Source organism: Sebastes umbrosus, chromosome 12, assembly GCF_015220745.1.
Source record: "Sebastes umbrosus isolate fSebUmb1 chromosome 12, fSebUmb1.pri, whole genome shotgun sequence".
NCBI classification, from domain to species: Eukaryota; Metazoa; Chordata; class Actinopteri; order Perciformes; family Sebastidae; genus Sebastes; species Sebastes umbrosus.
The window spans coordinates 9,006,469-9,033,874 of NC_051280.1; the positions used below are offsets into that span (position 1 = coordinate 9,006,469).

The 27,406-nt window shown below is 39.3% G+C and overlaps 3 protein-coding genes across 8 annotated transcripts in view; 2 read left to right on the forward strand and 1 right to left on the reverse strand.

Moving 5' to 3' along the window:
- The window catches only part of LOC119498077 (piezo-type mechanosensitive ion channel component 2), a 122,188-nt gene extending 116,194 nt beyond the window's left edge, over positions 1-5,994 (forward strand). For all 6 annotated transcript variants that reach the window (XM_037786567.1, XM_037786566.1, XM_037786562.1 and 3 more), the window contains 4 exons: positions 1,170-1,283; positions 1,752-1,831; positions 2,403-2,589; positions 3,796-5,994. In XM_037786567.1, the coding sequence (XP_037642495.1) occupies positions 1,170-1,283; positions 1,752-1,831; positions 2,403-2,589; positions 3,796-4,048 (634 nt within the window). In that variant the 3' untranslated portion in view covers positions 4,049-5,994. The remainder of the gene's footprint in view (positions 1-1,169; positions 1,284-1,751; positions 1,832-2,402; positions 2,590-3,795) is intronic.
- Positions 5,995-8,599: 2,605 nt separating this feature from the next.
- Positions 8,600-16,168, reverse strand: napgb (N-ethylmaleimide-sensitive factor attachment protein, gamma b). The gene is made up of 12 exons (XM_037786586.1): positions 15,991-16,168; positions 15,357-15,424; positions 15,173-15,257; positions 15,074-15,091; positions 14,953-14,983; positions 14,758-14,867; positions 14,472-14,538; positions 14,302-14,372; positions 13,915-13,993; positions 12,955-13,034; positions 12,546-12,675; positions 8,600-9,778 (listed from the first exon to the last, which is right to left on the reverse strand). The coding sequence occupies exons 1-12, from the start codon at positions 16,044-16,046 to the stop codon at positions 9,638-9,640; spliced, it is 936 nt and encodes a 311-aa protein (XP_037642514.1). The 5' UTR covers positions 16,047-16,168; the 3' UTR covers positions 8,600-9,637.
- Positions 16,169-18,573: 2,405 nt separating this feature from the next.
- rab12 (RAB12, member RAS oncogene family) lies at positions 18,574-26,973 on the forward strand. The gene is made up of 6 exons (XM_037786588.1): positions 18,574-19,000; positions 20,489-20,549; positions 22,615-22,753; positions 23,822-23,911; positions 24,393-24,497; positions 26,062-26,973. The coding sequence occupies exons 1-6, from the start codon at positions 18,766-18,768 to the stop codon at positions 26,167-26,169; spliced, it is 738 nt and encodes a 245-aa protein (XP_037642516.1). The 5' UTR covers positions 18,574-18,765; the 3' UTR covers positions 26,170-26,973.
- Positions 26,974-27,406: the final 433 nt, after the last annotated feature.

Here is a 27,406-nt window from a genome sequence, read left to right on the forward strand (position 1 = left end):
GCCATTGACCGAGGCTTTCACTATCTGCAGAGACCAGACGTGAACGCGCATCTCCTTTTGTGGAACAGCCAATAGGAACGCTCTCTCTGAAATGCCCTGTGATTGGTCAAAGTCTGCCGTCACGGGCAAGATTTTCTAAAGCCTGTAAACAGAGCCATGAGGAGGTGCAGAGGTGTAGTTTTCTCTCAGATCACTTGAATTACAATATGCTGAAAGGTTATTATGGAATTTTTGCCAAATTATGCCAAAATATTGTTGCCTACTGCCACTTTAAGTTGAGAGTGTTATTTAACCTCCTTCACGGCAAGCTATGACATGGTTGATACCAATGGATTCTTTAGGTTTTCTGGTTTCATATGATACCAGTATCTTCACTCTAGCTTTAAAACTGAGCCCGCTATAATCTCAAAATCACAAGTTGCGTTAACGCGTTAAAGAAATCAGTGGCGTTGTGGCACTGTTTACCATTGGCAGAGCATTTTGGCAAATTTTTCTTGGGCACTACCCACATATTCAGCTGTGCTGCTCATCCCACAAATGCATGATCCTTACAAGTTGGACATCATTGTGAAGGTAAATAAACAGGCTTTCCAACGATGTAAAATACAATGCCAATTAGCATTGCAACAACAGAGAAATAATCAAACAAACACAAGTTTCCGAACTTTTTTTTCCCAGTTTATTTGAGAGAGCTGTACACAGGAAGGCTGCAGATACCTCACATCCACTACACCCAGAGTTTGAGCGATTTAGGGTCCCGAGAGCCAGCTGGAGCATAAGAAGTCTTTTATTCCCTATACCATACAGGCATTGAACTCAGAATGACTGCATCAGGAAACACTCGTTATATTATAAGATGTGCTCTCTTTTATTATTTATATAAATTATTTGCTGTTACCTGCCCATTTGCACTATTGTATATTGTATACTGTATATTTGTGTGTTTTTATGGATGTGTTGTGTTATGTGTATTGTATGTACCTGTGCTGTACTTGGGAGAAGCCCAAGACAAATTTCCACAGAGGTGGACAATAAAGTCAATCTAATCTAGTCTAAATAAGCAATGAATATGTCAAGTAAAAAAATGTATGCTTACAAACAGTGGAGTTTCATGAGGTGAAAAAGTCCTTCAGATTAATTTCTGTATGTTTTTCCTCATGTGATCTCAGAAACATCACTTTAGGTGCCAAGGCAGAAATAGCGTCAGGAAAACGAGTGACGGATTTAGACGAAGACACAAAGCAGAAGCTCATAAAGATCCTCAACGGGACTGAAAACAATGTGTGAGTACATCAGCTGTTCACTCTCTTCTCTGCACTTCACACACTGTGATGTGATAATCAAGAACTAAATGAAATGAACATTGTCATTCGTTTTATTCCCCCTCATACGTGTCTGCCTAAATGTCTCTTGTTATGTTTGCTCCGCTGGTGTTTTTGTTGTGTTTGGCTGTTTTTATCTGTTTGAGTATTGATTTTATCTTTGTAAGGGTATCCTTGGGTGTCGTGAAAGGTGTCACCATATAAAATGTACTATTATCATTTATTATTTAAATTTTCCTATAAGACGAGATACATGCTTCCTCTTTTTGACATGTCATTTACATAAAGTTCTACCATGCCATAATATAAAACCCTGAATGTCTTTTAGCAAAATTGAAGAGATCTTTTTACTGTTATGCTCCAACATATTGAGAAACTAAGTAACATAAACTGTGTTTTACTGCAGTAACAGCCTCTCTTCCTCTGCAGGACCCTAGTAAATATCTTCCCTCGTTTTATTCGAGCCCCCAGTGACTCAGAGGCCAAATCTGTCGATCATCTTTATAAAGGTAAACGTCTCCATCTTTATCACTGTGTAGATCTGACTTTTAGTTGTTCAGCTGTTACTTGATTTTTGTGACAGCAAAGGAAAATTAAGAGACTCTATTTAACGTGAAAATGCAGCTTTTCAAAACACCTATTCTTAAAGCACTGAATCATCTTTGTACGTTTATTTAAAGCCACTATATTCAGAGTAGCAGTATCAAAAAAGGCCCAGATTCAGAAAGGAATGGATGCCTCTACAAAGAAAAACCTGTGGCATCAGAATAATATTTAATATCACAATCATATTTTGACTCATAATGGCTTTAAAAAAAAAAGAAGCTGTTTTTAAAATATTGCATATACACTGATAATGTTTATTAATAAAGTCTATAAAGTCTATATATTTAAATTTTCTTTTCCTTTGAAATTTCTTATTTATATTTGATTATACACTTGTTAAGTTTCCCTTTTTACCGACAATGTTTTGTTACTGGGGATGGTAGAAAGTGTTTGTTGTGTTCTTTCAAAATTAACAAAACGTTTTGTCAGTTTTATTCTTATTAAATCACATAATTTTATTCTTTACCTTTGTAGACCATAAGATGCTGAACATAACCTTGACCTTGAAGCAACATATGGCCGGGAGTCAGACCCAGGAGTGGTGGCTCGTCAGACAGACCGAGGTCGGCCCGATAGCGAAGAGCGAGGTCATAGGCCTGGAGCTCTACGTATTCAGCGACCAAGTCAGCCCGCCCAGTCTGGGCTTTCTGGCTGGATATGGGTATGTGGTGATATGTGGTGATATGTGGTGATATGTGGTGATATGTGGTGATATGTGGTGATATGTGGTATCGTGGTGATTTAAAAAAACTAAAGAAACTCTGATACAGAACAGTCAAAAGAGTATCTGATGCTGTAGATTTTAACTCTTACTAATGATGCCTGACAAGGCCTCCTGTTTATTAGCAGTTTAGCAGATTAGCAGTTTGAGACATGTACCCTGTACTTGCAGCATCTCCTGTAGGTACAAATCTGGCTCACAGCCTTTGTATATGGAGGACGGAACCTGCCAAAATCAAAAATAAATGACTCGATAAATAAATAACGATGCCATTAAATGAACCAAAATAATATTAAAAATAAATGTAGGCATTTAATAATTGATAAAAATGTGACATAAATTTATATTTCTGTTTTAATTTGCTTCTTTATTTATTTATCTTTATATTACTTCCCCTATCTATCTACTCTTCTATTTAATTTACCCTTTTATTTATTCATTTTTATTAACTTTTACATTTATTTATTTATTTATTTATTTTTAAATTAATTTATTATTTATTTTAGATTTATTTTTAAATGTATTTATTTATTATTAAATTGTATGTATTTGTTTTTGCATTTATTTATTTATGCATAATTTTCCCTTTGCACATCCCCTTGTATATATTTCCCCAAACTTATTTATTGACGTATTCTTTTCTTTATACGTTTCTTTAATAGAAAGTTAATAAAAATAAATAAAAGGGGGCACCTGGGTTAGCTCAGTTGGTAGAGCGGGCGTCCATGTATTAAGGCTTGGTCCTGACCGCGGCGGCCCGGGTTCGAATCCGGCCTGTGGCCCTTTCCGCATCCACTCTCTCTCTCCCCCCTTTCACGACTCTATCCACTGTCCTGTCATAAAAATGGAAAATGCCCCCAAAAAAATAACTTTAAAAAAATAAATAAATAAATAAATAAAAGATTAGATAGATAGGGGAAGTAATACAAAGATAAATAAATAGCCAATTAAAACAGAAATATAAATTGATGTAACATTTTATCATTTAATGGCATATTTAGTTATTTATTGAGTCATTTATTTATTTTTTATTTTGGCAGGTTCCGTCCTCCATATTCGTGTGCCATCTACTGGCTAGATAAGTAACATTTAAAGAAATCCAAATTCTATATGTTGTTTAATTTCCCTTCTCTCTCTCCTGTCTAGGATCATGGGCTTGTATGCCTCTGTGGTTCTCGTCATCGGCAAGTTCGTGCGCGAGTTCTTCAGCGGCATTTCCCACACCATCATGTTCGAGGAGCTGCCCAACGTGGACCGCATCCTTAAGCTGTGCACCGACATCTTCCTGGTCCGAGAGACGGGGGAGCTGGACCTGGAGGAGGACATGTACTCCAAACTCATCTTCCTCTACCGCTCTCCAGAGACCATGATCAAGTGGACCAGAGAGAAAACTCAGTGAAACTCAGCGTAAACTAATGAAGGTCTGACATTTTCAGACAGGAGCCGCTCATTTGGGAAGTGATCGCTCTGACGGTGTGAGCAGCCAATTCAGGTCAGCTGAGGACCAACCCTGTCCTCTTCCACTGAACTCTGATAGCAGCGAGACAGTGTTAGCTCCACACTAAAACACTTGAGTTATAAACTTTTATACTATTCACTGATGGAAAAACAACAGTCATATTATTAACAATTGAGGACAGATTTGCCGGTGCTGTATTTATCTCGCGAAACCTGGCTCAGTTTGGCATCCAGTGGATAAAATAAGCAGCTGGTGTCCAGTTTGGGACGGAGGAATCTTTTAGGACAATTTTCTTAAGTTATTAAAAGTCTTATCCCTAACAAAAAGGTAGGTTTTTAAACACAAATGCCCTCATCGCTCTTCACGCCTGCCTCTAACATTTTCACAGTTTGCATGGCAGGCGGAGAGAAACTGGCTGCAGCATTAATCTTTAAGGGCTTCCCACCAACAAATAAGTGCACAATAATGACCACATGAGCACAATCTCATATTTTCTCCCAACTGGAACGCTTCGACTGTGGGACTGTGCAATATTGAGCTCTTGTTCCTCCACGTTTTTGAAGGATGTGGACCAAGAGAAAAGACCGGTTCTAGATAAGAAACATGAACATAAAGACCACCCTTTTTTTTTTTTTTTTAAAGGTCAGAAGCCACATGGGAGCCTCCTGAGAGACACAACGCAGAAAACATTATCAGACAATCTTTACTTGCCTTATTTTGTTTGTATGAGAAGAACTCTTGTCAACTACATATCTTTCTCAGGAAGAGCTGTTTTCACAGATATTCATTGTAGGAGTTATATGTTATAATATGTAGGCTTTGATGGATCTAAAAGAATATGAGATTGTAGAAAAAGATGAGAGCTATTTAAATGGCATGAAATTTAATGTGGATATTGTTCAAATGGACTGATACAGAGTATGTTTACTGCACAGGAAAGACTATTAAGAAAGTACATTCAGCGCTGTGGACTGTTTTCCTCACAGAGATTAATTGCCAATCATCCATGTTCTGAATCATCTACAGGTTGGCTGCAGTCGAGACCAGCAGAGGGCTGTTTCTGAATCAGGGTAACGTGCATTCGGTGGTGGATTCTTGCACATCACTAGTGAACCTCTCGCTGTTTTTAACATTCACACTCATGAACACTGTGGTGCGTCGTGTGCATTCAGTCATCAAAGAAGAAACGAGCGGACACAAAAAAAGATTCCTCACATGAAGGGCTGAAACACGAAGCCCTATGGTCCAAACTATGCATTAGAGGACATTGTAGCATGATAGAAAAACTTCAATATTGCCATGACTAATTTTCATTACATGTACATACAACTTTAAGGGGGACAGGTCACGGTGGAATGAAATGTTAAATTGTACCTGTATGTTTAAGACAATGTGGTATGATAGAAGGTCCAGAGATCTGCAAATAAAACATCTGGAAAGGTGTTGAGTTTCGCATTCAGCTGCTGTTTGCTTGTGGGGAAGGACTGAGAGTGAGCAGGAGGGGAATCTGTGTGTTTCAACAGGATGTTAATGGAAAACAGCTGCAGCTGACTGAACCTGAGACCCTCTGGTTTGAAGATGGCCACCACCAAGGACCAAACCTGCTGCATCAACCTTGTTTTGTTAAAGGTTCTCTATGCGATATTCAGAGCATTAATATAGCAGCAAACAACTATTTGCTATGTAAAGATATAGAAGAGTAATTTCTACTCTCTCCCTCTCTGTGTGTTGTAATGAGAGCTTCTCTGTTCTTTGTTTTGGTAGCCGGTCCGGCAGCATGTGCATGTGATTCCCTCCCTTTGAAACTGTTGGCCCTCCCAACTGTTCTTCCCCTCCCTCCGCCCTGGTAAGTGTGAGTTAACCCCCATTAAAAGGACTATTTGTAACTTTCAGAAATGCTTGTTAACAGCGACACATGTGGCCGTTAAGTCAACGAAAGTCAGCATCGGGGTCGCGCTTGCTCGTTCTAAATAGACATGAACGAACATCGCTTAAAACAGTGAGGTGACACGCGTCAGCTAAAACCACAATATCACTCTATATTTCACCTGCTTGGCAGTAATGTTAGCTGACCAGGCGAAGCTCTCTCTATGAATCAATGCTGATCATAGTGTTGGCTTTTCCTGCTTCAGCCTCCGGGGCTGAAGCAGGAAAAGAAACGTTATCATCTCCCAACCGCGGCCGGATTGAACAGGGAGACACCGGCACCCGGTCGGAGACGATAACGTTTCTCGCTGCGGAGCCCCGTCACTTCACAAGACACGGAAAACCTCTGTTGGTCTGGAGGAGCTGCAGCATTTATTTCTGCACAAATGTCCACTGTACATTCACTAGATATTCTCAGAGCTAAACTAACTCTTCTGCAGTGTGGAGTGAGCGCCCATGAACGTCAGGTGGAGCGAGAACACGCGCGGTGTTTGAGTGAAGACAAGCAGGCAGAGGAGCGGTCTGAACAGCGTAGCCACACGCGAGCGCGCATATGCGAGCGCGCATGAGACACCAACCCGGTAGATTTATACCTGTAAAAAGTTACAAACAGTCCCTTTAACACTGTTAGATCTGTCAGTATTGTTACCATTGTTAGCACTGCTAGCCGCCGCCATTTCGGCTCAGCCCCCTCCATGTTTGCTTGTGACGTCACAGAGGTGAGAGCCGTGTGCAGGCAATCCCAGCCCAGAATTTCTCTGAATTTCATTTATAGCTCCTTTAACTTACTTACTTTACTACTTTACTATACTTTGTTTTTATTTTAACATAATTTTCTCTCTTATTTGTTTGCTATCATTTTTTTAATGCATTATATAACAATAATGGCATGTAAGTATTTAAGAGAGTGTAGGATGAGTTGCATTGACAGGACAATTACAGGACTTCACGTTTTTATAAATTTGGGCTTTAGGAACATTAGTGCAGTGGTTCACAACCTTTCTCCGTAAAGGAACCCCTTTTCTACCATTGAGAAAACTGAGAACCCCCGACTATGTGACATATTTTATGTATATTTCATATTATATTCAATGCATAACAATAACAGTACAGAACAACTGAGAAACTGTACAATTAACCCACGCAATAACTGCAGGAAGTTTGTGTAAAACGAGCAATTTGGATGAATTTTTAGCAGATTACTTCCTGTGAATATTACATCAGAGAGGAGTTTTCCTGTTATCACACATACTTAAAGCTGCAGCGGGTAGAACTGGAGCATGAAAAATCATGTGCCTCTGTGTCCTCCGGTGTCCGCCGGTGCCCCTAATGGCATCTGCAAGATTTCACAGACCGGAGGAAAACAACCAATCAAAGCCGAGCTGGAGCCAGCCGTCTCTGAGCAGCTGTCAATCACTCGCGAACGCCGATTAAACAGTCAAACTAGGCAGCGCTGATCAAATATGAATAAATATTCTGTTACTGTATTGCCTATTTCTTGCCTCAAATGTTTTCAGAAACATCTTGTAGTTTACTGTTTAGCTGTAAAATAAGAAAGTTTGTGACAGCCAATAGGAAAGTTTGTGACGGCCAATAGGAACACTCTCTCTGAAATGACCTGTGATTGGCCAAAGTCTCCCGTCAAAGGCTAAATTTTTTAAAGCCTGAAAACAGAGCCATGAGGAGGTGCAGAAGTCTTGAATTACAATATGCTGAAAGGTTATTATAGAATCTTTGCCCAATGATGCCAAAAACATTCTGCCTACTGAAGCTGTAATAGGCTTCTTTTTTGACAAATTGAGTGTTTTCTTCCACTGACGCTTGGCCATTGTTCCGTTAGCTCTTTTCTAATGCAGGACGAGGCTGTTTAGCAGAGAGGGAAGCCTCGTTGAATATAACTTGTGTTCATGTCTTCACCGTAACCTTATCCTGTTTATATCTTAAATACTAATCCTAAAAATAACAATTTCATTTACTGTACCAGAACCGGAACCAGTGCCTTAGTGCATGTTTTTGCTCCATCTCGTTAAGTTCCTGTACTTTTTAAATCCATATTCTATTGAAGGAAACAGATTTTTCCCCTTTCCTCAGGGCCTTCTAGAAAGGACGCCTCAACTCTATTTTATCACTATAAACCATTATAAAGTGGTGACCTGCTACTGTACAATGTCAGCTTACACATTGCTTGATCTAATGAAGTCTTTCGTAAATACTGTACACATGACTTTAAGCTACCTTTTGGGTTAATAACCCAAACAAGGAACAGTTATTATTTTCACCAACAATGACGTTTATGTACACTCAAGCCCAGTTTTGATCTTGCTAATGCACAGATGCATCGCAGATAATGAGAGGTCATCACAAAAGAAGCATGAATGTGTGTGTGCATTCAATATTGCTTAACAGGGAGAGAGCATTAGCCTCATCACAGATAAATAGGTCCATAGGGAAGCTACACAGTCATTTCATGTCTGTCAAAGGCCATTTTGCTGCAGATGTCTGCAGCCGCCGTTAGTCTGGAAAATCTCTCCGCTAACTCGTTTAAGGAAATGCACAGAGACCATAAACTGCCACACAATGGAAATGTTTATTGATGCATGTGCAAAGTTTTGGAGACAGAAGTGGGCAACAACAGCACAAATAAAAAATGTAAACAATCCCTTTATCACCTTTTAGTTATGTGGTATCAGAATAATTCTAATTGGCATGTAAATGATTTTGTCCCCAATAAACTTCTCACATTTACAGGATAAGCGATAAGCTAAATCACAAATTCAGCATCAAAGAGGAAATCAGTGGGGAATGCATGGTCCCTTTTTTATGTTTAGTTGCTTTAATTGGATGATTGTACTGTGGAAATTGGAAATAAAGACCATGACTATTTTTTTTTGTTTAAGGTGAAGAACACACACACCTTAAAAACGGTCCACAATTGGCTACAAGCTGCGCCATCAGGAATTGTACTGTTGTTAAATTTCTTGAACAACTTGAATAAGCGCTGATGCTGAAGTGTCAATATTGTTAAGCCTTGATATTCACAAATTCATAGCTTTGATTTTTGATTTACAATTACGTTATTTCAAACATGCATTAACAAAGTGATTGCATATTGTTCCAGTAGTATTTTCAACAGGCTGCAGCCATGAATACTGAATAATTTAACTCTGTACAAATAAACACCTATACACTGATCATTAGACATATTTAGAGTATTTCTGATTTTAATATACTTATAATAGCAATCTTAAGACTCTACTCGCAAACAATAAGCGCAAAGTTTACAGCGTCACAGAGACAAGAAATAATTGGACATTTACATACAACAGGCTTTCATACATTATTGAATATTGAAGATTTTTCATTACACTGAGGCTCCACCAAAAATAAAAAAACACAAATTAAAAAGGCTGCTTAAACTCGGGTCGACTCTTCTGCAACACCGACTGTAACTGTTGTTGGTTTTTTTAATTTAAATTTTTTCTTATTTCTTGCACAATAAAGATTTAACAGCCACACATCTGGAGCTAAAAGGGTTTTGTTGAGGTTTTTAACTCGTACACAGAGGGTGTAGTGGTGGAGCAGCAGATGCGAACAGGCTGAAGGCTAACACAACCCTCCCTCATAGTCATCCTCATCCTCGCCGGCAGCTGGCGCCCCATCAGCGCCGCCTTGTGGAGCAGCAGCAGCCTTCTTCTTCTTTCCTCCTCCTCCAGGTACCCTCAGGGAAATGGCCAGCTTGGCGTACTGTGTGAGGCACCGGGGAATAAAGTGAGTCATCAGATTTTAAAGACCCTGAAAACGTATTTTTCTCCATCAGCTTCTTACTACAATTGACCACATTTTCTGTTATGTGTATGTGTGGGCGTATTCCCACCATGCCGGCTGTCTCTTTTATAAGTAAGTAAGAAAGAAAGTATGAATTGGCCTTAACAGACGTCGATTCGGCTCTGTGACTCCTCCGCTGCTGGCCCAGCGGCGGAGCAACAAACTTTTACAGCCCCACTGACGTGTGATGTCACCATAACAACTAACAAGAATCGCCATTTTCTTTTGTACTAGTTGAGGCTGACCTGAATGCTTCAAAGCTTCGGCCATTTCCATGGTATTCGACCTCAAAATCACTATTCGAATGCTTTGTTTAACTTTTTTTTAAATTTTTTTTTAAAAGGGACTATTTGTAACTTTGTACGCGTATAAATGTAGCGGGTCGTTACACATGCGCGTTCGCATATGCGCGCCCGCGTGTGGCTGGAGCCTCGTCTCCGCTGCATGCTCTCCTTCACTAAGAATGCGCACTCGTCCTCGCTGTCTCGCTCCACCTCTAGACGTGAACGCGCGCTCACTACACACTGCAGAAGAGTTAGTTTAACTCTGAGAATATCTAGTGAATGTACAGGGGACGTTTGTGCAGAAATAAATTCTGCAGTTCCTCCGGACCAACAGAGCTTTCCCGTGTCTTGTGAAGTGACGGAGCTCTTCAGAGAGTTATGTTACCCTCTCGTTACCGACCGGGTGCCGGTGTCTCCTCTGCTCTCTCCGGCTGCGGGTGGAGAGAGCAGAGGAGACACGCTGCAGAGCTCCGCTGCATCAGCCTGCACTTAGGCAGGAAAAGCCAACACTAGGACCAGATCTAAATCATGTTCATGGAGAGACCTTCGTCTGGTCAGCTAACATTACTGCCAAGCAGCTGAAATATAGAGTGATATTGTGCTTTTAGCTGACGTGTGTCGCCTCACTGTTTTGAGCGATGCTCGTTCAGGTATATTTAGAGCGAGCAAGCGCGAGCCCGACGCTGACTTTCGTTGATTTCACGGCCACAGGTGTCGCTGTTAAGAAGCATTTCTGAAAGTTACAAATAGTCCCTTTAAATGTATAAACAAGTACGTAATAATAATGTATCAATCCCAAAATAGCCCATGAAATAGGAATAATCCCTCAACATTATTCATGATTCATATTCAACATTAATAATTATTAGTTATTCTCAGACAGATATGGCTGCTTGTTGTGTGTAGAGGTGGGTGTGTGTACAGTAGTGCGGCACTGAAACGGGGGAGATGGAGACAGACAGACATGTCGGCCTGCTGCGCTGCTCCTCGAAGCTTCGAATACATTCAAATATTTCTCAGCGAAGCTTCAAAGCCCAAAAAATGGTATTCGGGACAGCCCTAGTACTAGTCAAATGATCACAGCACACAGCTCAATGTCCGTCCTGCTCCTATTCTATTTCTACGAATAAATTCCTCAGTGCGTGCTATATTGACCGAGAAAGTTTGCAGCTGCAAAGTCTGTTGTTCCTGCATCCAGCACATTGTCATTTGAAGTGACAGTGATGTAGTTGGATGCAAGGAAGAACTACAAGCTGCTATTTCAGTTTGGATTTCTAGTCTCAAAAATGCCACTCAAAAACTGAACTTCCTAAACTTTAGTTCCACTGTGTAAATAAAGTTTAAAACAAAAAAAAAGAAATGCAGCAGAGAGCATGGATGTATAAAAAAGAACTAGATACAGCGTTGTAGGCGGGCTCCCGTTCATTCCTATGAGAGTTGATCAGTGGCACATGAAGCCAAAATGGCTCGACTGCCGAGTGATAAGGTACCCGGATCATTCGGCGATCTTCCGCATCCATTGGGCCCATGGAGCAGGCGCAGTAGTGTTTCCTTTAACTCTGCCTCCCAGACCTCGGTCCAGCCTCGGTCTGGGTCTCATTTACATGAACGGAGGAAAGGAAAATAACTCTGGATTCAGCTATTAGTGCATTTTACAACTTTTAGGACTTAATGATTTAAATAAGAGCTAATCAAGTGTTCATACTGGGAAGTTGATTTACCAAAAAAAAAAAAGTATCCGCCGAGTTACAGACGTCTCTTTCCAATATAAATCTATGGGAAAAAGTCCTTTTGGGCCCAATGGCATCACGTGACGGACACAGAAGTTGTAATTCTACCGTTTGGCCACTACGAAAATTTGCTTCAAAGCCCGGCACACTTCATGGGGGCTTGGGCGGAGAGACGCTGAGGCCCTGCAAGAAGATATGGCCGGCGGGGACCCTCCGGGTATCAGAAGTTCGCGTGCAATGCATCATGGTACATGTAGCCACTGCTGGCACTGCTCTGTCAGCAGGAGAACTCAGCTTTCTCGGTCAATATAGCACACACTGACGAGTTTATTGTTTGACCACATTTACCATCAGTACTGATTGGACATCCACAAAAGCTGGAAAATTTTCCCTTTAACTACTTTGACCTGCGCTGGTCAGTGATTTTAATCCCATTCGGAGCACGCATGGGAGTAATTTTTTACCCCCACCCCAGTAATAATTATAGCTGCAATTACCTTACTGTTTTTCAGTGAACTTGATGGTAATTTAAATCCCTCCTTGTATTTTAATGTGGATCTGAGTTTTTTCCACAGGAAGAGCAGCTTTTCCCTTATACTCTTTTCATTCATAATTTGACTTTTGAGAGAAAAATGTCACATTTATTTGTAATTATGAGTCAACAATACTCACGTCATTGTCCATGTACTTCAGTAAAGGTGAGTTGCACACACGGTAGACCTGGTCCTCGTCCTGCTCGTCATAGCCCTGCAGTAGCGTCTCCATGGCAACGCTATCTTCACTTCCACTGTACCCGGGCAGACTGGTGGGGACCAAGCAGCACTCCATGTAATGATCCTCAGTTTAAGTGTTACACCATGAACATGAGGAAATGTCAAGGGTAAACAAACTCCCAAGAGAGCCTTTGAATACGATCGACTTTTGTCTGTGAAGCAGGAATGTTTACTGTTTGACTACTATTAGGAAATCAGTTGTCTGCTGGTAGAGTTTTAATGCCATGTATAACAAAACTTTGGCTCCTTGTAGTTCCAGCAGGCCACAGATTATAAAAATGTCAATGTGATAATAAAGAAAAACATACCTGTAACTTTCTCTGACACATTTATCAGCTGCTACGTAGTCCGCTCTATGAAGATGAACCAGCACTTGAGCAGTTGTTTTCTAAAGAATGAAAAGCGCAGACCAACATGTATGATTAATATACAACTAATAAATCATGTTTTATTACATTTTGATGAGTTTCCATTCAGAGGAGGTCAAAGGTCAGGTTTAGCTCCAGAACAGCCCCTAAACATCTGGTAGGACCTCCAGCCTGCTGCTCAGTATTTTTACTTTTTACTATTATTAATGGTTTCCCTTATGAGACCAAAACAACTTACTAACAACTACGGCCACAGAACTCCATAATCATCCAAAAACTCAAAAAAGTGCCATACTGTTGTATTTTGGAACATTTAGGGCTGCAACTGATGATTATTTTCATTGTTAATTAATCTTGATTATTTTCTCGATTAATCCATTAGTTTGTTTGGTCTATAAAATGTCAGAAAATTATGAAAAATGTCAATCAGTGTTTCCCAAAGCCCCAGATGACGTCCTCAAATGTCTCGTTTTGTCCACAACTCAAAGATATTCAGTTTACTGTCATAGAGGAGTAAAGAAACCAGAAAATATTCACATTTAAGAAGCTAAAATCTGAAAATGTTTTTTTTCCTTAAAAATAACTCAACCTGATTAATCGACTATCAAAATAGTTGCAGATTAATTTAATAGTTGACACTTTAATCGATTAGCCATTGCAACTCTAGACATATTCCAACAATTATGTCCAGATGTTCAATATGTTTAGTTTAAACTGAAACAACAGTGCTGTGTTGACACTGCTGTGGTAAACTGATGAGCTGACAGGAATACAGGTTGCAGGTCAACGTTTATGCCCCGCAGAGACAACACAACGTTGCCGAACTGGAAATTCTAGCTGACTGTGATGATATATTCAGTTTGATTAAGTTGCACAGAGAATTTAAAATCAACAACCCACCTTGAAGCACATGGGGAAGTTCTCAATCTCTTTGTACATGTTCTTCTCTTTCTGCAGAGCGACTGATGCTTCATCCAACCTGGTGAGGAGGACGAGTACACCGTGAGGAAGCAAGTACTGTCTGTAGTTTAACATTATTTATAGACTCAAATAAACAGCTTTGGGGCTATTTTTTCCATTTGTCACAGTGGCAGTTTACCATTTGAATCAGCTTTATTATTGAGGGATCTAAGTGGAGTTTCTGAACAAAAGTTCTCTTTCAACTTGCTAAAAACAGCACAATATACAGCTATAACTGATGCTGTGTTTTATCAACCACCACCTACAGGTTGGCAGCACAGGGGACTAGTATCAGCGTCCCCTCCACCTTATCTTCATTTCCTTTACCTTCTTAACCTGACCAGAAGTCTGGAGGCTTTCCCCAGCAGCTCAACTGCCTGACGCAGGCGGTCCTCATTCTACACACAGAAAACATGGATGGTTATAATAAGTGAAAAGAAATAAAATCAGTATCAATTAAATGATTCATTCGGGGTTTGTTGGAAGCTCAATTTCACCTCAAACACGCCAGCTGCCTTCTGATACAGGTCCACAGCTTTCTCAACGTTTATAGGCTCTATCAGTCTGGTGAATAATGAAAGAAAGTGCTTTTAGATTCAAGAAAAATCTAAATCTTTTTAATATCTTGCACTGCATCAGTATTCCCTTTTTAGTGGCAGGATTTTCATTAGAACTAGAAGGTACAGTGACAGATAATAAGACTAACAGCTAACTGCTGAGTAATGTTTCATTAATCTAAGCAAACGTCCTTAAGTGTAGAAAATAAGGGCTAATATTTCTTACTTTCCAGCCCGGTCCAGAGCCATGGCAGCAGTGTCAGGAGTCCCATTCTCCATGTACATCATACAGGCTTTCTCTATGTACTGGATGGCTTCTGGCATCTTCTTTTGTTCCTGTTGAAATGCAAACACAGCCCAGTTACAATTCTGTTGCAGAAGCCTTACCGGTTAATGAGTTCAATGTTTAATCTGCTCTCACCTTCATCATCATACCTGCCTGTTCAATAGCCCTGAAGAAAAAGGAGGAGAGTTAGAATAAAATAGTGTTTTTAATGTTTGCTGCTGGCTTAATACTAGTGGTTACAACACAATATACTTACTTTGCAGCATGGAAAAGCCTGCAGGACAAGTTAAGGAAACTACAAAAACAGACAGCAGTGTAATGTCATGCAACTGTGGACAGAGTCCAGAGAGGATACGTCTTGTTTTCTGTTTGGTATTCAGCTTCCTTCAGGTAAGCATCCTTTGCTTGCTCATACTGCTTCGCATTCTTGAAGCAGACAGCTACAAAACAGACATAAGACAGTTAGTTAGCGATACAAAAATGTGGGATATTTATGAAATGATTACTTCATATTAAGGAATAATTCATTTTTAGGTTACCTGCTTTGGCGTATTCTGACGCAGCACTGTCAAAATCCGGCTTCCACTTAGTCAGACCTGTCTTTAAGCTACAACAACATGAGGAGGAGGATCATTAGAACTGGCTGGAGCAGAGCACAATGACAACAAATGTTATTTACAAAGTGGAAATGAAAGAAAGCATAACCTTGTTGTTTACAAGACAAATGAGTTGTGAATAAAAAGTAGTAGACCATCACTGACAAACAACAGGATCATGGTCAATCTGACAAAAAGCTATCTTTGCTCCCTCTCAACCTGTAAGTGATCAGACCTGAAGGTTTACAGTAGTGGCTTATTGGTTAATTGTCACTTACCAACAGTATTTGACCCCTTTTGTGAACACAGGCTAAAAAAAAGGTATTAAAAATACCCATAAAAAATGATTCATTGAGATCTCTTATTGACAATTACAAAACAGGAAAACACTGTGGCTCATTTATTGCGTATTAAATCCACCTATAATGAACTGACGCTGCAGAAAACACTCAGTTTGTGTCGCACAGATGCCACAGTGGCCTTTAACGTTACAGCTAGCTGCTGTAGCATCAGGAATACAACACACTGTTCTTCCTTCCGGGGAAAGAAAGAAGCGACATTATATAACATAACTCACCATTTCTCAGCTTTAGCTATGTGCTCATGAGCTTCGTTTATCTTCTGAGCAGCCATGCTGTTAGGTAGCTCGATGAGGTGTGATTTGGTATCGATAAACAGAGATGGATGGATGATGTTGCTTCGTCGATGTTTGGATTAGCAGGAAACTCCTCCTCGGGCGCTACGTCATCCAATGTCGCAGGCTACGGGTGCCGCCGAAGACAAAATACAACTAACCCTAACCAAGAAATGCGAAACACTGGCTGTTGTGATATTTGTTTTTAGGCTATATAACAAAAAAAACCTTGACCCAACTAATTATTTACTATATGACAGAATTATGGTACAGTTTCAAGCAGTAGTAAATGAATGAATAAATAAATAAATATGTCATTAAAGGGACTGTTTGTAACTTCTTAGATGTATAAATCACCCGGGTTGGTGTCCCATGCGCGCTCGCAAAGGCGTATGCGCGCTTGCATACGCATATGCGCGCTCGCATGTGGCTACGCTGTTCAGACTCAGACTCCAACACAAACTACACGGAAGCACCAAAACCGCAAAGTTATATCTAGGGAAGCCCGTCTTGCAAAACAGTGTTGGCCGCGGTCGGAGGACGCAGGGGAGACCGTAGCTTTGGTCTCCAGGGCCGGAGTCTCTGTTGTACTCTGCTCCTCTGCCTGCCTTCACTCAGCTCGCTCCACCTAACGTGCATGCGCACACACTACACACTGTAGAAGACTTCGTAGCTCTGAGAATATCTAGTGAATGTACAGTGGACGTTTGTGCAGAAATAAATGCTGCAGCTCCTCCAGACCAACAGAGGTTTCCCGTGTCTTGTGAAGTGACGGGGCTCCGCAGCGAGAAACGTTATTGTCTCAGACCGGTTGCCGGTGTCTGCCCTGTTCCCTCCGGCCGCGGTCGGGAGAACGAAGCAGCAAAAGCCAACACTAGGATCAGCAGTGATTCATGGAGAGACCTTCGTCTGGTCAGCTAACATTACTGCCAAGCAGGTGAAATAAAGAGTGATATTGTGGTTTTAGCTGACGTGTTGCCTCACAGTTAATATGTCTATGTAGAGCGAGCATGTGCGAGCCCAACGCTGACTTTCGTTGACTTAACGGCCACAGGTGTCGCTGTTAACAAGCATTTCTGATTCTTACAAACAGTCCCTTTAAATGTAGCAAAAATAATATAAAAAATAAATGTAGCCATTAATTAATTGATAAAGTGTGACATAATTTTATTTTTTGGTTTAGTTTGCTTCTTTATTTATTTATCTTTGTATTAATTCCCCAGCTTACTTACTTTTCTGTTTAATTGTTACTTTAATTTATTTATGTATATATTTGTATTACTTTTTTGATTAATTTATTCCTGCATTAATTTGATTGATTTATTTATGTATGCATTCATTTTTCATTTTATATTTATTTTTAAATGTATGCATTTATTTATGTCTTCATGCATTTATTTATTTATGCACGATTTTTCCTTTGCACCACTTCTGTATTTCCCCAAACTTATATACTATATACCATACTTTTTAGACATTTCTTCACACATTTCCTTTGACATTTCTTTATGCATTTCTGCCTCATTATGCAAATGAAAGGGCTGTCACTCAACGTGGTGGCACGTGGGACCTATAGTGAAAGATAAGTGCTCCCACAAACATATTAGGAATACACTCAGTTATGTTTCTGTCCCTTCATCTACAGTATATATTTTTGGTCTTCCTCATTTGAGGATATAAAGTGGGAGAAATCTTAGAAAATGTGTGATAAATACGGTAGAAACTTGAGATGAATGTTGGAAAAAATGTTTGATGTAATGATATATTTTAGTCAAGATACAATTGGAAATAACATGCTGTATATAATACAATTATTTATTATTTTTGTAAAATGTTATATTCACAATAAAAAATGGTCTGAAGCCAACTTTCCTGCATTTTATTAATGAATTCAAACAATATAGCACCATCATACCCAATATTTAAAAAAAAAAAAGCAATTGAGATTTTGTCTTTTAAGATTCTATTTGTACCTCTGTTAATATATATACATATATATACATATATATGTATATATATGTATATATATAGGACTAGGTGGAGAGATTATATTTACATTTTTTAAAGATAAGATAAGATAAGATAAGATATTCCTTTATTAGTCCCGCAGTGGGGAAATTTGCAGTGTACAGCAGCAAAAGGGATAGTGTAAAAAACAAGAAGCATCAGCTAACACAGTAAAAAAGAGCTAAACATAGTGTAACAAAAATATTAACCATTTAAATAGAAGGAAGTATAAATATAGGAGCAGTATATACAGTATTGACAATAAACAGACTTAACAAAATTGCACAAGTGGAAAATGATATTGCACAGTGAGAATGAATTAAGTAATTAATTAATTAAAATATCAGGTTATTGTCAGTTTTTTTTAATTTTATTTTTTTATAAGTTTTTGTTTTTGTGCTTCTCACAGCTCATGTGTCCTAAAATCACTACAAACCACGAATCTTTTTTTGTTCTATAAAATAATGATAAGTTATAAAGAAAATGAGAAAGAAGCGCCGGAAGCGGAAGTGTGTAGTGATGTGGTGGATGACGTCATGAGGGCTCCTGTCTCTAATGGCTGAACAACAACAACTGTCGGCACTGAGGAGCAAACTTTCACCAACTTCTACTGACACCAAAGAAAGTTGTAAATAGCTCATAGTTTCGGTTGTGTAACAGTTTAGGCGCAGTTTGTGTGTTTCTCTTGTGATTACCAATGTGTAGTTACTGATGGATCCGAGGTATGACATCCCGCGGAGGGCCGCCGGTGGTGGTGGTGTCAGCGGCGGCTCCAACAACTCGTCCCCCGCTCTGGGGGCGCAGTCGCGCCGCAGGAAGATGCCTCCACGACCCGCTGATTTTAAACTGCAAATCATCATCATTGGCTCCCGTGGTGTCGGTAAAACCAGCATCATGGAGAGGTTTACCGACGACACGTTCTGCGAAGCTTGCAAGTCGACCGTAGGTGAGGACAGGAGACATTTACGGGACTTGTTTGTGTCAACTTTGTATTGACAGCATGTAGCAGCAGGGCTCTGTCTATTTACTGGAGGAGATAAACTACCAACAGCTGGAGACATTATAAACATATTGTTATATATAACTGTGGAGGGACTGAACAGAGGTTACACTACTAGCTGGAGCTAGCTAACTTAAGCTAACTGTAACAACAACACTGTTCTAGCTAACTAAACTGTCTTAGCTAGTAAACTATGTTGCAATGAAGCAACTAGACAAACACATGTGAGTCTAGGAGGAGTGTTTTGGGTGGATGTTGCATATTTGAGGCTGTTGGATGGGATGTCTAGCAGGGATTTTAGAGCACCAACACAGTTACTTGAAATTAAGTTAACTAATTACTGGACAGCTGCAGTTAACTTAATTTACTGCTGGTGATGAGCCTGTTTTTTTAGTTTAAATGAGAATCTTTATCTTTTTCTCTTTTATTCTTATCTCCATTAGCTGTGGCTGAAGCCCAGCTATTCTTCCTGGAGTCCACTTAAATCACTTTGAACTGTTTTAGGCTACATTTCAGGACACAATCACATTACAGTCTTTACCAACAATGACCACAACATCAAAAGAGACAGCAACACAACAATGTTCAAGACACAACCCAACACACAACACAGGACCTAGGTTCAAGTTATTACTATTCACAGAGTATAGAGGTAAATATGATTCATTAGTGGTTGGACCATAGCATATTATGTCAAAATACAGAACAAGCAACAACTTCTTTTACCATAAGTATTAACGGGACTTTGTATTTATCCAACATTAAACCTTTTATGATTTGATGTTGGCTAAATATCAGCAGACACAGAGAGCTGTTCAGCTAGGAGATGTTCTTTCAATAATATTTTAAATAGATTTGTATTACTTTAGAATGAGTGTATAGTCTTATCCCATCGAGTGCCATCATTGAGTGCCATCTCCATTTCTGAACAGACATTTTATGTTTAGCCATTTTTGTGTATTAAGAGCTGACACATTACATATATTACCACATAAAAGCACATTATCACTTTAATAAAGTGGTTTTATTTGTTTTTATTGAAAACAAGAGAGCCATGTGACAAAGTGCTGTGCCATGGTTATAAATGCTGCCAGCTTAAAATACTCAAAACCCTACATATGGAGAATTGGGTAAACAGTCCCGTGATCAAAACAACAGTCAGTCAGTCATAGTATCCAATCCCAAAATAGTCACACACAAGCAGCTGCTATGGCAGAGCTCCATTTTGTTCCCTGTCATTCCAGTGACACCGCTCGTCACTGATATTGTGTTACGTTGATCACAAATTACCAACCATTACATTTTTCAATGAATTACCGTCAATTTCTTTTTCATGCTGTTGGTTCTAAAACCAACCAATCAAAAAAACAACAAACACAGGAAATGCTTGTACTTGTACTTGTCCACATGTGTGTTTCTGATTTCCCCTCATAGGAGTTGACTTCAAAATCAAGACAGTGGAGCTGAGAGGGAAGAAGATCAGACTACAGATATGGTGAGTAATTGGACAGAAGTCTCCAGTTCCTTTACTCCTCTGCATGGGGCATTTCCTGTGTCTGTCCTGTCGCTCTGCAGCCTGCTTTAACAAAAACTACTGCTGCCTCTCAGCTTTGTACAGTAAAGCATGTCTTGTGTAAATAATATTTTTTAATAACGACATCATTGCATGTTTTGCCACGAGGTATTTCTTTTATCTGAAGCCCCATATTAAAAACATGTGGCTTTAGTGGGAATATGACTTCGTGTGCAGCAGCACATGATCATGCTCACCATGTTCTTATCTAATGTTGGCCATCAATTTATTCTTGCTTACATCAGGTACTGTTGTTCTTTCATTTAGTCTTTTTCTCCTGATTTGTATTAATGACTTACAAGTAGACGCATATATGAAAACACACATGATACTTATTTTACTGATATTTTTCCACATCTTTTTTCCGAAATCTTACTGGCCATCTTAACTTCCAAGTCTTTACTTGTTGGACAGATTTAGATTTTCAAACCAATCAAGAATACTAAAGGTTAAAACAGATTCAATAAAACATCTGTAAAAGAGAGTCATGATCTCAGAAGAAATGTTAAAAGAGTTTATCCTTCCCAGAAAAAAAGTATTGTGCTCTACGTCTTGTGTCTTGTGACTTTAACTAGGCCTTAATTACATTTTGAAAACGTCTAGAGTTTTTGTCCAACGATTAACATGCCACAAGTTCCAGTTAGGAAAGCTTTTGTTCTGACTGAGTTTTTGACTGCATTGATTGTGTTGGGCTAAAACGTGGGAACTTCATCGCTTACTTCACTAACGCATCTGTCCTGTTCACTAACACCCCATCCACCCTTCACATCTACCCTTTACCACATCCCGTTTTACCCCCGTTCCTCTGCCCGCCCTGCGACCTCTCCGTTCAAGATGGCCCTACCTCAATGTGTCTTGTCTCTCACGTTGAACTGCTCACATCAAGCTCCATCATTGCCACCACGCCCGGCCTTACCTAACCCGCCATTTTGCTGCTGTGTCTCTGTCCGCTCTTCTGCTCATAAGCCTGACTGTGACTCACAATGGGAACAGGGAGAGACTAGCTGGCTGAAGGTACAGTAACACTGCACTGTGAGTGCAGCTCAATCTGCTTATCATGCTGCTGCTAACCCACACACTCACATGATCAGCTGATCATAACATAGATCGAAACATATTTTTGCTCACTTTACATTGTTAAAATGAAGAGTTCATTTTCAAAATGCACTTTATTTAGTGTGGTTTAATTTCAAGTGCCTGTAATTATTGATCAAGCTATAATAGCTGCTCATTTTGAGTTAATGGTAACACTTTTAGCATTAATAAGCAGTATTTAAACATTTAATAAATGGTAATGGCAAACACTATAATGTAGTTGTTAGCAGATATAAGGACATTTTAAAGTGTTTATTAATGTGCAGTATTTTCAACAATTATAACATCTCCTCTGAAAATATATTCAACATTATTACAACAGTTTTTTTTTTTTTTTTACTATATTGTATTTCATTTTCTGTATATACACCAGCCTCCACTTATTGGTGCCCACAGGAGGAGTTCTAGCTGTTGACAAATACATTAATAAACACTTATACAGTATGTGCTTACATTATAATTTGTCGTAAACATTTATGAAATGTTTGTATACTGCTTATATCTGTACATAGGATGCCATCTCATTTTGGAACATAACTCTTCAGATGTCTATTTTGTTTTAGCTAGATACCTGATGATAATGTGGATACCAGATTCAAGCCACACAATGTTTCAACGATTCAGTGTTTTAAAATGAATGATGTACATACTAACTAATGAATGTATTGCTAGCATATTGATTAATGACATTGAATTAGTTATGACTTGTCACAAAATTGCTTCTTCTTGCCCCTTTTGTCGTTTATCTTAGTTTTTCTTTTTTAAACTTCGGCCTATTAATCATAGTCATCTTTAATGAATGAAAAATACCTTTTGATCGAATCAAGTCAATCAGCTGTTTGGTATTCAGACAAGAGTTTTAATTATATTGGGTTTCATTCATGTCATCCAGGGACACTGCCGGCCAGGAGAGATTCAACAGCATCACATCAGCCTACTACAGAGGCGCCAAGGGAATAGTGCTAGTGTATGATATCACAAAGCAGGAGACCTTTGACGACCTGCCCAAATGGATGAAAATGATAGACAAGGTAAACAAACTGTCTGACTGCTGGAATTACGTAACATGGGCCTTTTCTGGGTAGTTCTTGGGGGTGTTTTTCTGCTATTATCATATGCCAGTTGCCTGACATGTTAGAAAGTGTTAAAATGCTATACTCTTCTCTTGTTGGGTGGCAAAACAATTCCTTGGATTCTGTCACGCATCTGGCACTTAAGATTTACATAAGAATTGAATCCAATAACACCCACTCCTACTTCCCCTGATATTGACCCTTCAGTTCTACCTCTGTCATTAATCTCACCTGCACTGGCAGCAGGTACAAAGCCATATGGTGTTTTTTTTAATGTGTCATTTTGCAGAAACACTATTTCAATTATAGCCTGACCTATGCTGGAGTTTTGAAACAAATACCAATATTTATATTTGAGAATTTAAAAATATTTTTTTTCTTTACACAATTCATAACAAATAAACATTTTTTTCATAATGTTCCCTTTATTTTTCTATCAATTGTGAACAAGCAACCTATATTTGGTATTTATGTACCTCAGTATCTTGTTTTTTAAATTAAAAAAATATAATAATATTGTTTGATGAAGTATTTTCAGAACAAGTGAAGACAAGTACAGGGGCACATAAACAGCCAAAAGAGAGAGTCTTGTTATATATCCCATACTGATATATTTATATCAGCCTGGTTAATTTATCAGTTGGGCTGTAGTTTCAATTCAAAACTTGTAGTCTCAAGTGGCTTATATTTATTAATTTTGAACATTACACAAACGTCACACAAAAATGGATCAGCTGTAGTTTTATAGGTAAATTCACCACAGTGGAACTTTTATGTTCCAAGTTATGTCACTAAATCACACTGCATAAAATTGTTGACAAACCCATGTGTAAGAAAATGTCTAGTTTTTTAGAATAACAACATCGAGGTGTCATTTTTGTGAAGTTCTCTTTTAGTTGCAGAACCAGTTTTCATGGTGACAGTATGCTGAACACATTTCATTGCAGTAATCTAGTTTGACCTTTATAAAATGTGAGGCTGATGACGTTTTAACGTGTCCCCTCTCTGCTTTCTGTTTTGTGTCAGTACGCCTCAGAGGAAGCCGAGCTTCTCCTGGTCGGGAACAAGCTGGACTGTGAGACTGATCGTATCATCTCCAGACAGCAGGGAGAGAGGGTGGGTTCGGCACACAAACGCTCCCATTCACCATCATAAGACAAAACCACATCCTCTGTTTCTATAAATTTGATATCAAATTCTCTAAAAGAAGATGCAGTAATACAAACAATAGATGCATTAATGTGTATTATGAGCAGAGCATCTTGAAAGCTCAGTCACAATTTACGACTGCAGGGAAATAAAACTAAAATATCCTAAATAATGTGGAATGTAGGGCAGATGGATGCTTTCAGTGTGCCAGTTGATTGTCTGAACATAGACTTTGTGTGCTTCAAAGACACACTGATAACACGGATGCCCTCCTCCAGGAACTGACATTTTGTGTAGCACAGCAGCAAGTTTATCCAAAAATTCCATTAAATCTAAAGGTGAGACTTTTTCATGAAGTTTCCAGCTGTTTTGTTCAGCTTCACTTCTGCTCCTGTGGATTGATTGTTTTGCTGACATTAAGATAATTTTTTCTCTATTTGTGTTGCAGTTTTGCTCTCGAATAAGTGGAATGCGCTTCTGCGAAGCTAGTGCCAAGGATAATTTTAATGTGGACGAGATCTTCCTGAAGCTTGTGGATGACATCCTTAGCAAGGTGGGTTTGCCATCAGTAGAGCCTGACCAAATATCTGATAACGATGAATTAGTCAGTGACCACATTTACATGCACACTAATATTCCACTATTATTCTGAATAGACCAATATTTCATATATATTTCATATGCCTCATTCCGATTGGAGCATTTTTTCCAATTAAGACCTGTGGGATATGCCGATATTATTCAGGTTTCAGGAGCATTCTTTGGACATGTATACAGCGCATTCGGAATATGTGTCTCAGTCTGGGTTTTTACAGCAGTTTGCAACACACATCATTTTGCCTGTTTATGACCAGCTCTGTGTGTTGTACACAAACCAAGCAGAGATGTATGCCCAAAAGAAAAGAAGGAGAACCACACTTAGGATAGACAGGAAGGCATCCGCGCACTCCAAAATATTAAAACAAGTGGCAAGCAAGGAAGGAAATGTATTAAAAAGCCTTTTTTATAGTGGCATGTACTGTAGGTCTTCATCAGGGCTTCCAACGGGTGAATTCTCTGACGAACTTTATAAATGATTTAGCCACTATAATAAAGGCTTTTTAATATATTACCTTCCTCATTTGCCACTTGTTTTAATATTTTGGAGTGCCTGGATTGCCTTCCTGTCTATCCTGATTTTTTTCCCCTTTTTCTAAGAGTACCCAACACATTTTGCCTTACGGTTGAGTACATAGAGCAACCAGTTATGTCTCTTTCTGAGAAACACACCTACCATTAAAAATTATGAAAGACTTGGATATCAACAGGTTTTTGAATATGTAATCGGAGTATGCACGCAAACAGGAATATTAGTAGAATAATCATTTTCATTAGTCATATAAACAGCATAGTCGGAATATTGTCTTTTTTTGAAATAAGGACAAAAAACAGAACAGTTTGTGCATGTAAACATAGTTGATGTTCATTTTTTTAACAAAAAAAGCATAATATGAACAACCATTTTTATTAAAGATTCCTTAGATTTGGTTATGAAAGAATTGTGACCAAGATATGTGCAGAGCAGGACATTTTCTAGTTAAACAGGACAAACTATGTAATAGCGACACTGTTTCTAAATTCCAAACAAATGTATCTTTAACATTTCCGTGCTGTACTTTCTTGTGACGTATTGGTCGACGTGTGCCAATACTGATACATATGTGATGAGCTAATATCAGCCCATCAGATTGGCCAATATTCTATCCAAATGAGAAGTCTAAATTCGACACTTTCCGCCAGCATTTCTAAATTTTCATCAGATAAAGTTATTACAGTAAAAATACACTTTTACTTGACCGTTCTTTGTACACACATTCTTTTGTGGCTCTTGTTCTGCCTAGAATATTTGTTTTCAGAGCACTTCTCTGTTTCATAAACCTCATACAGCCACAGGAATATCATCAAGACACTGTGATTAATTTGCTCCTCAATGCTTATTTTTCTTTTCCACAAATTGAAGCTTCTTCAGCCGTTGCACTCAATAAGTCACTGTGGATGCCAACTTAAGCACACTGCCTGAATTTTCAGTGCATTAACCCTGTGTTTCCTGACTTGTCCTCTTCTTCCTGACACAACAGATGCCTCTGGAAGTTCCCAACAATGAGCTTTCCAACAGCATCCTGTCTCTGCAGCCTGAACCGGAAGTGCCTCCGGAGTTGCCGCCTCCTCGCATGCGCTGTTGCTGAGAGTCCGAGTGGTCCCCCATCCTACACACACACATTCACAGCACACACACACACATGCAGAGTACCAATCTGGTCACCAGGGGGCAGCAAACAGCAGCAGTTTGGAGTTATTGGCTGCTGATGTAAGATGCATGGACTCTCTCTCAACAACCAGTATTATCTTTCCCTCTTTCTTCTCCTGTTTCGTAACTGTACACTATGACATGAACTACACTAACACTTAGGCCTGGTGAATCACCCACTTCCTACCACCCCTTCTGTCTACTACATTTGACCCAGACTACCTCATTCCTCGGACCGTTAGACTAGCTGTGCCCCGCAGGTGCCTTCGAGGTAGAGAGCCCTCTGGTAGCAGTTGCACATTTTACAAGGAGGATGATTATTGAGGGCTTTACAGCTTCCTGATGAAAACTCATCATTGTACACTAAGTTTGTCTGAGTTGCCCGACGGTTTGGTATCTCTGCATTAGCTTACAGAAAAGGGATAACAATATCTCACGTCTCTTCAGCTTAGTTTGGATCTAGGTACAGTAGTTTTATATTCTTATTAACTGGTATTATTACCAAGTGACGAGTTGACTTGAGGTAAACAAAAGCACATGATGTAAATATGGCGTGTTGCTGTAACGACTGGACAAGGTGCAGATTTTATGCGGCCAGCAGTAGGTGGATGTGTGGTGGTGGATCATATCAGTTTGTATTCCTTTGCCTTAAAGTGTTAAAGTGGCTGGAACGGCTTATTTCACACATTTGTATAAATTGTAATGTTTTGCACTACAATCCATCTTATAGTTTAGCTGACAAGACAGAAAGTACACGACTTGTAGTTTAGTAAAGATCGATGCTGCCTCGGTGGTGGCCACTCTGAACTCACAGTTAAAGGGATAGCTTGGGTGTTTTGAAGTGGGATTGTATGAGGTACTTATCCATAGTCAGTGTATTACCTACAGTAGAAAACGGTCGGCACGTCCCCAGTTTAGAGAAGCAGACAGGAGTTACCTGCTGTGGACGGGGCCGGCAGCAAAATGTATTTCAGCCACCTAAAAAAATCAATATCAGTTTAAGCGTACGCTATATTTAGAATATTTTCAGCGGGTTACCTTGCTGTGAGACAGCTATACAGTCTATGTTTCCGACAGGGACTGACTGAAGCTGTTATCTATGCTCTCGCCAAAGCAACCAGACTCCATTGGAAAAAAGCAGTAATTTTACCTCGCAAAACACAGGAGTTGCTGGT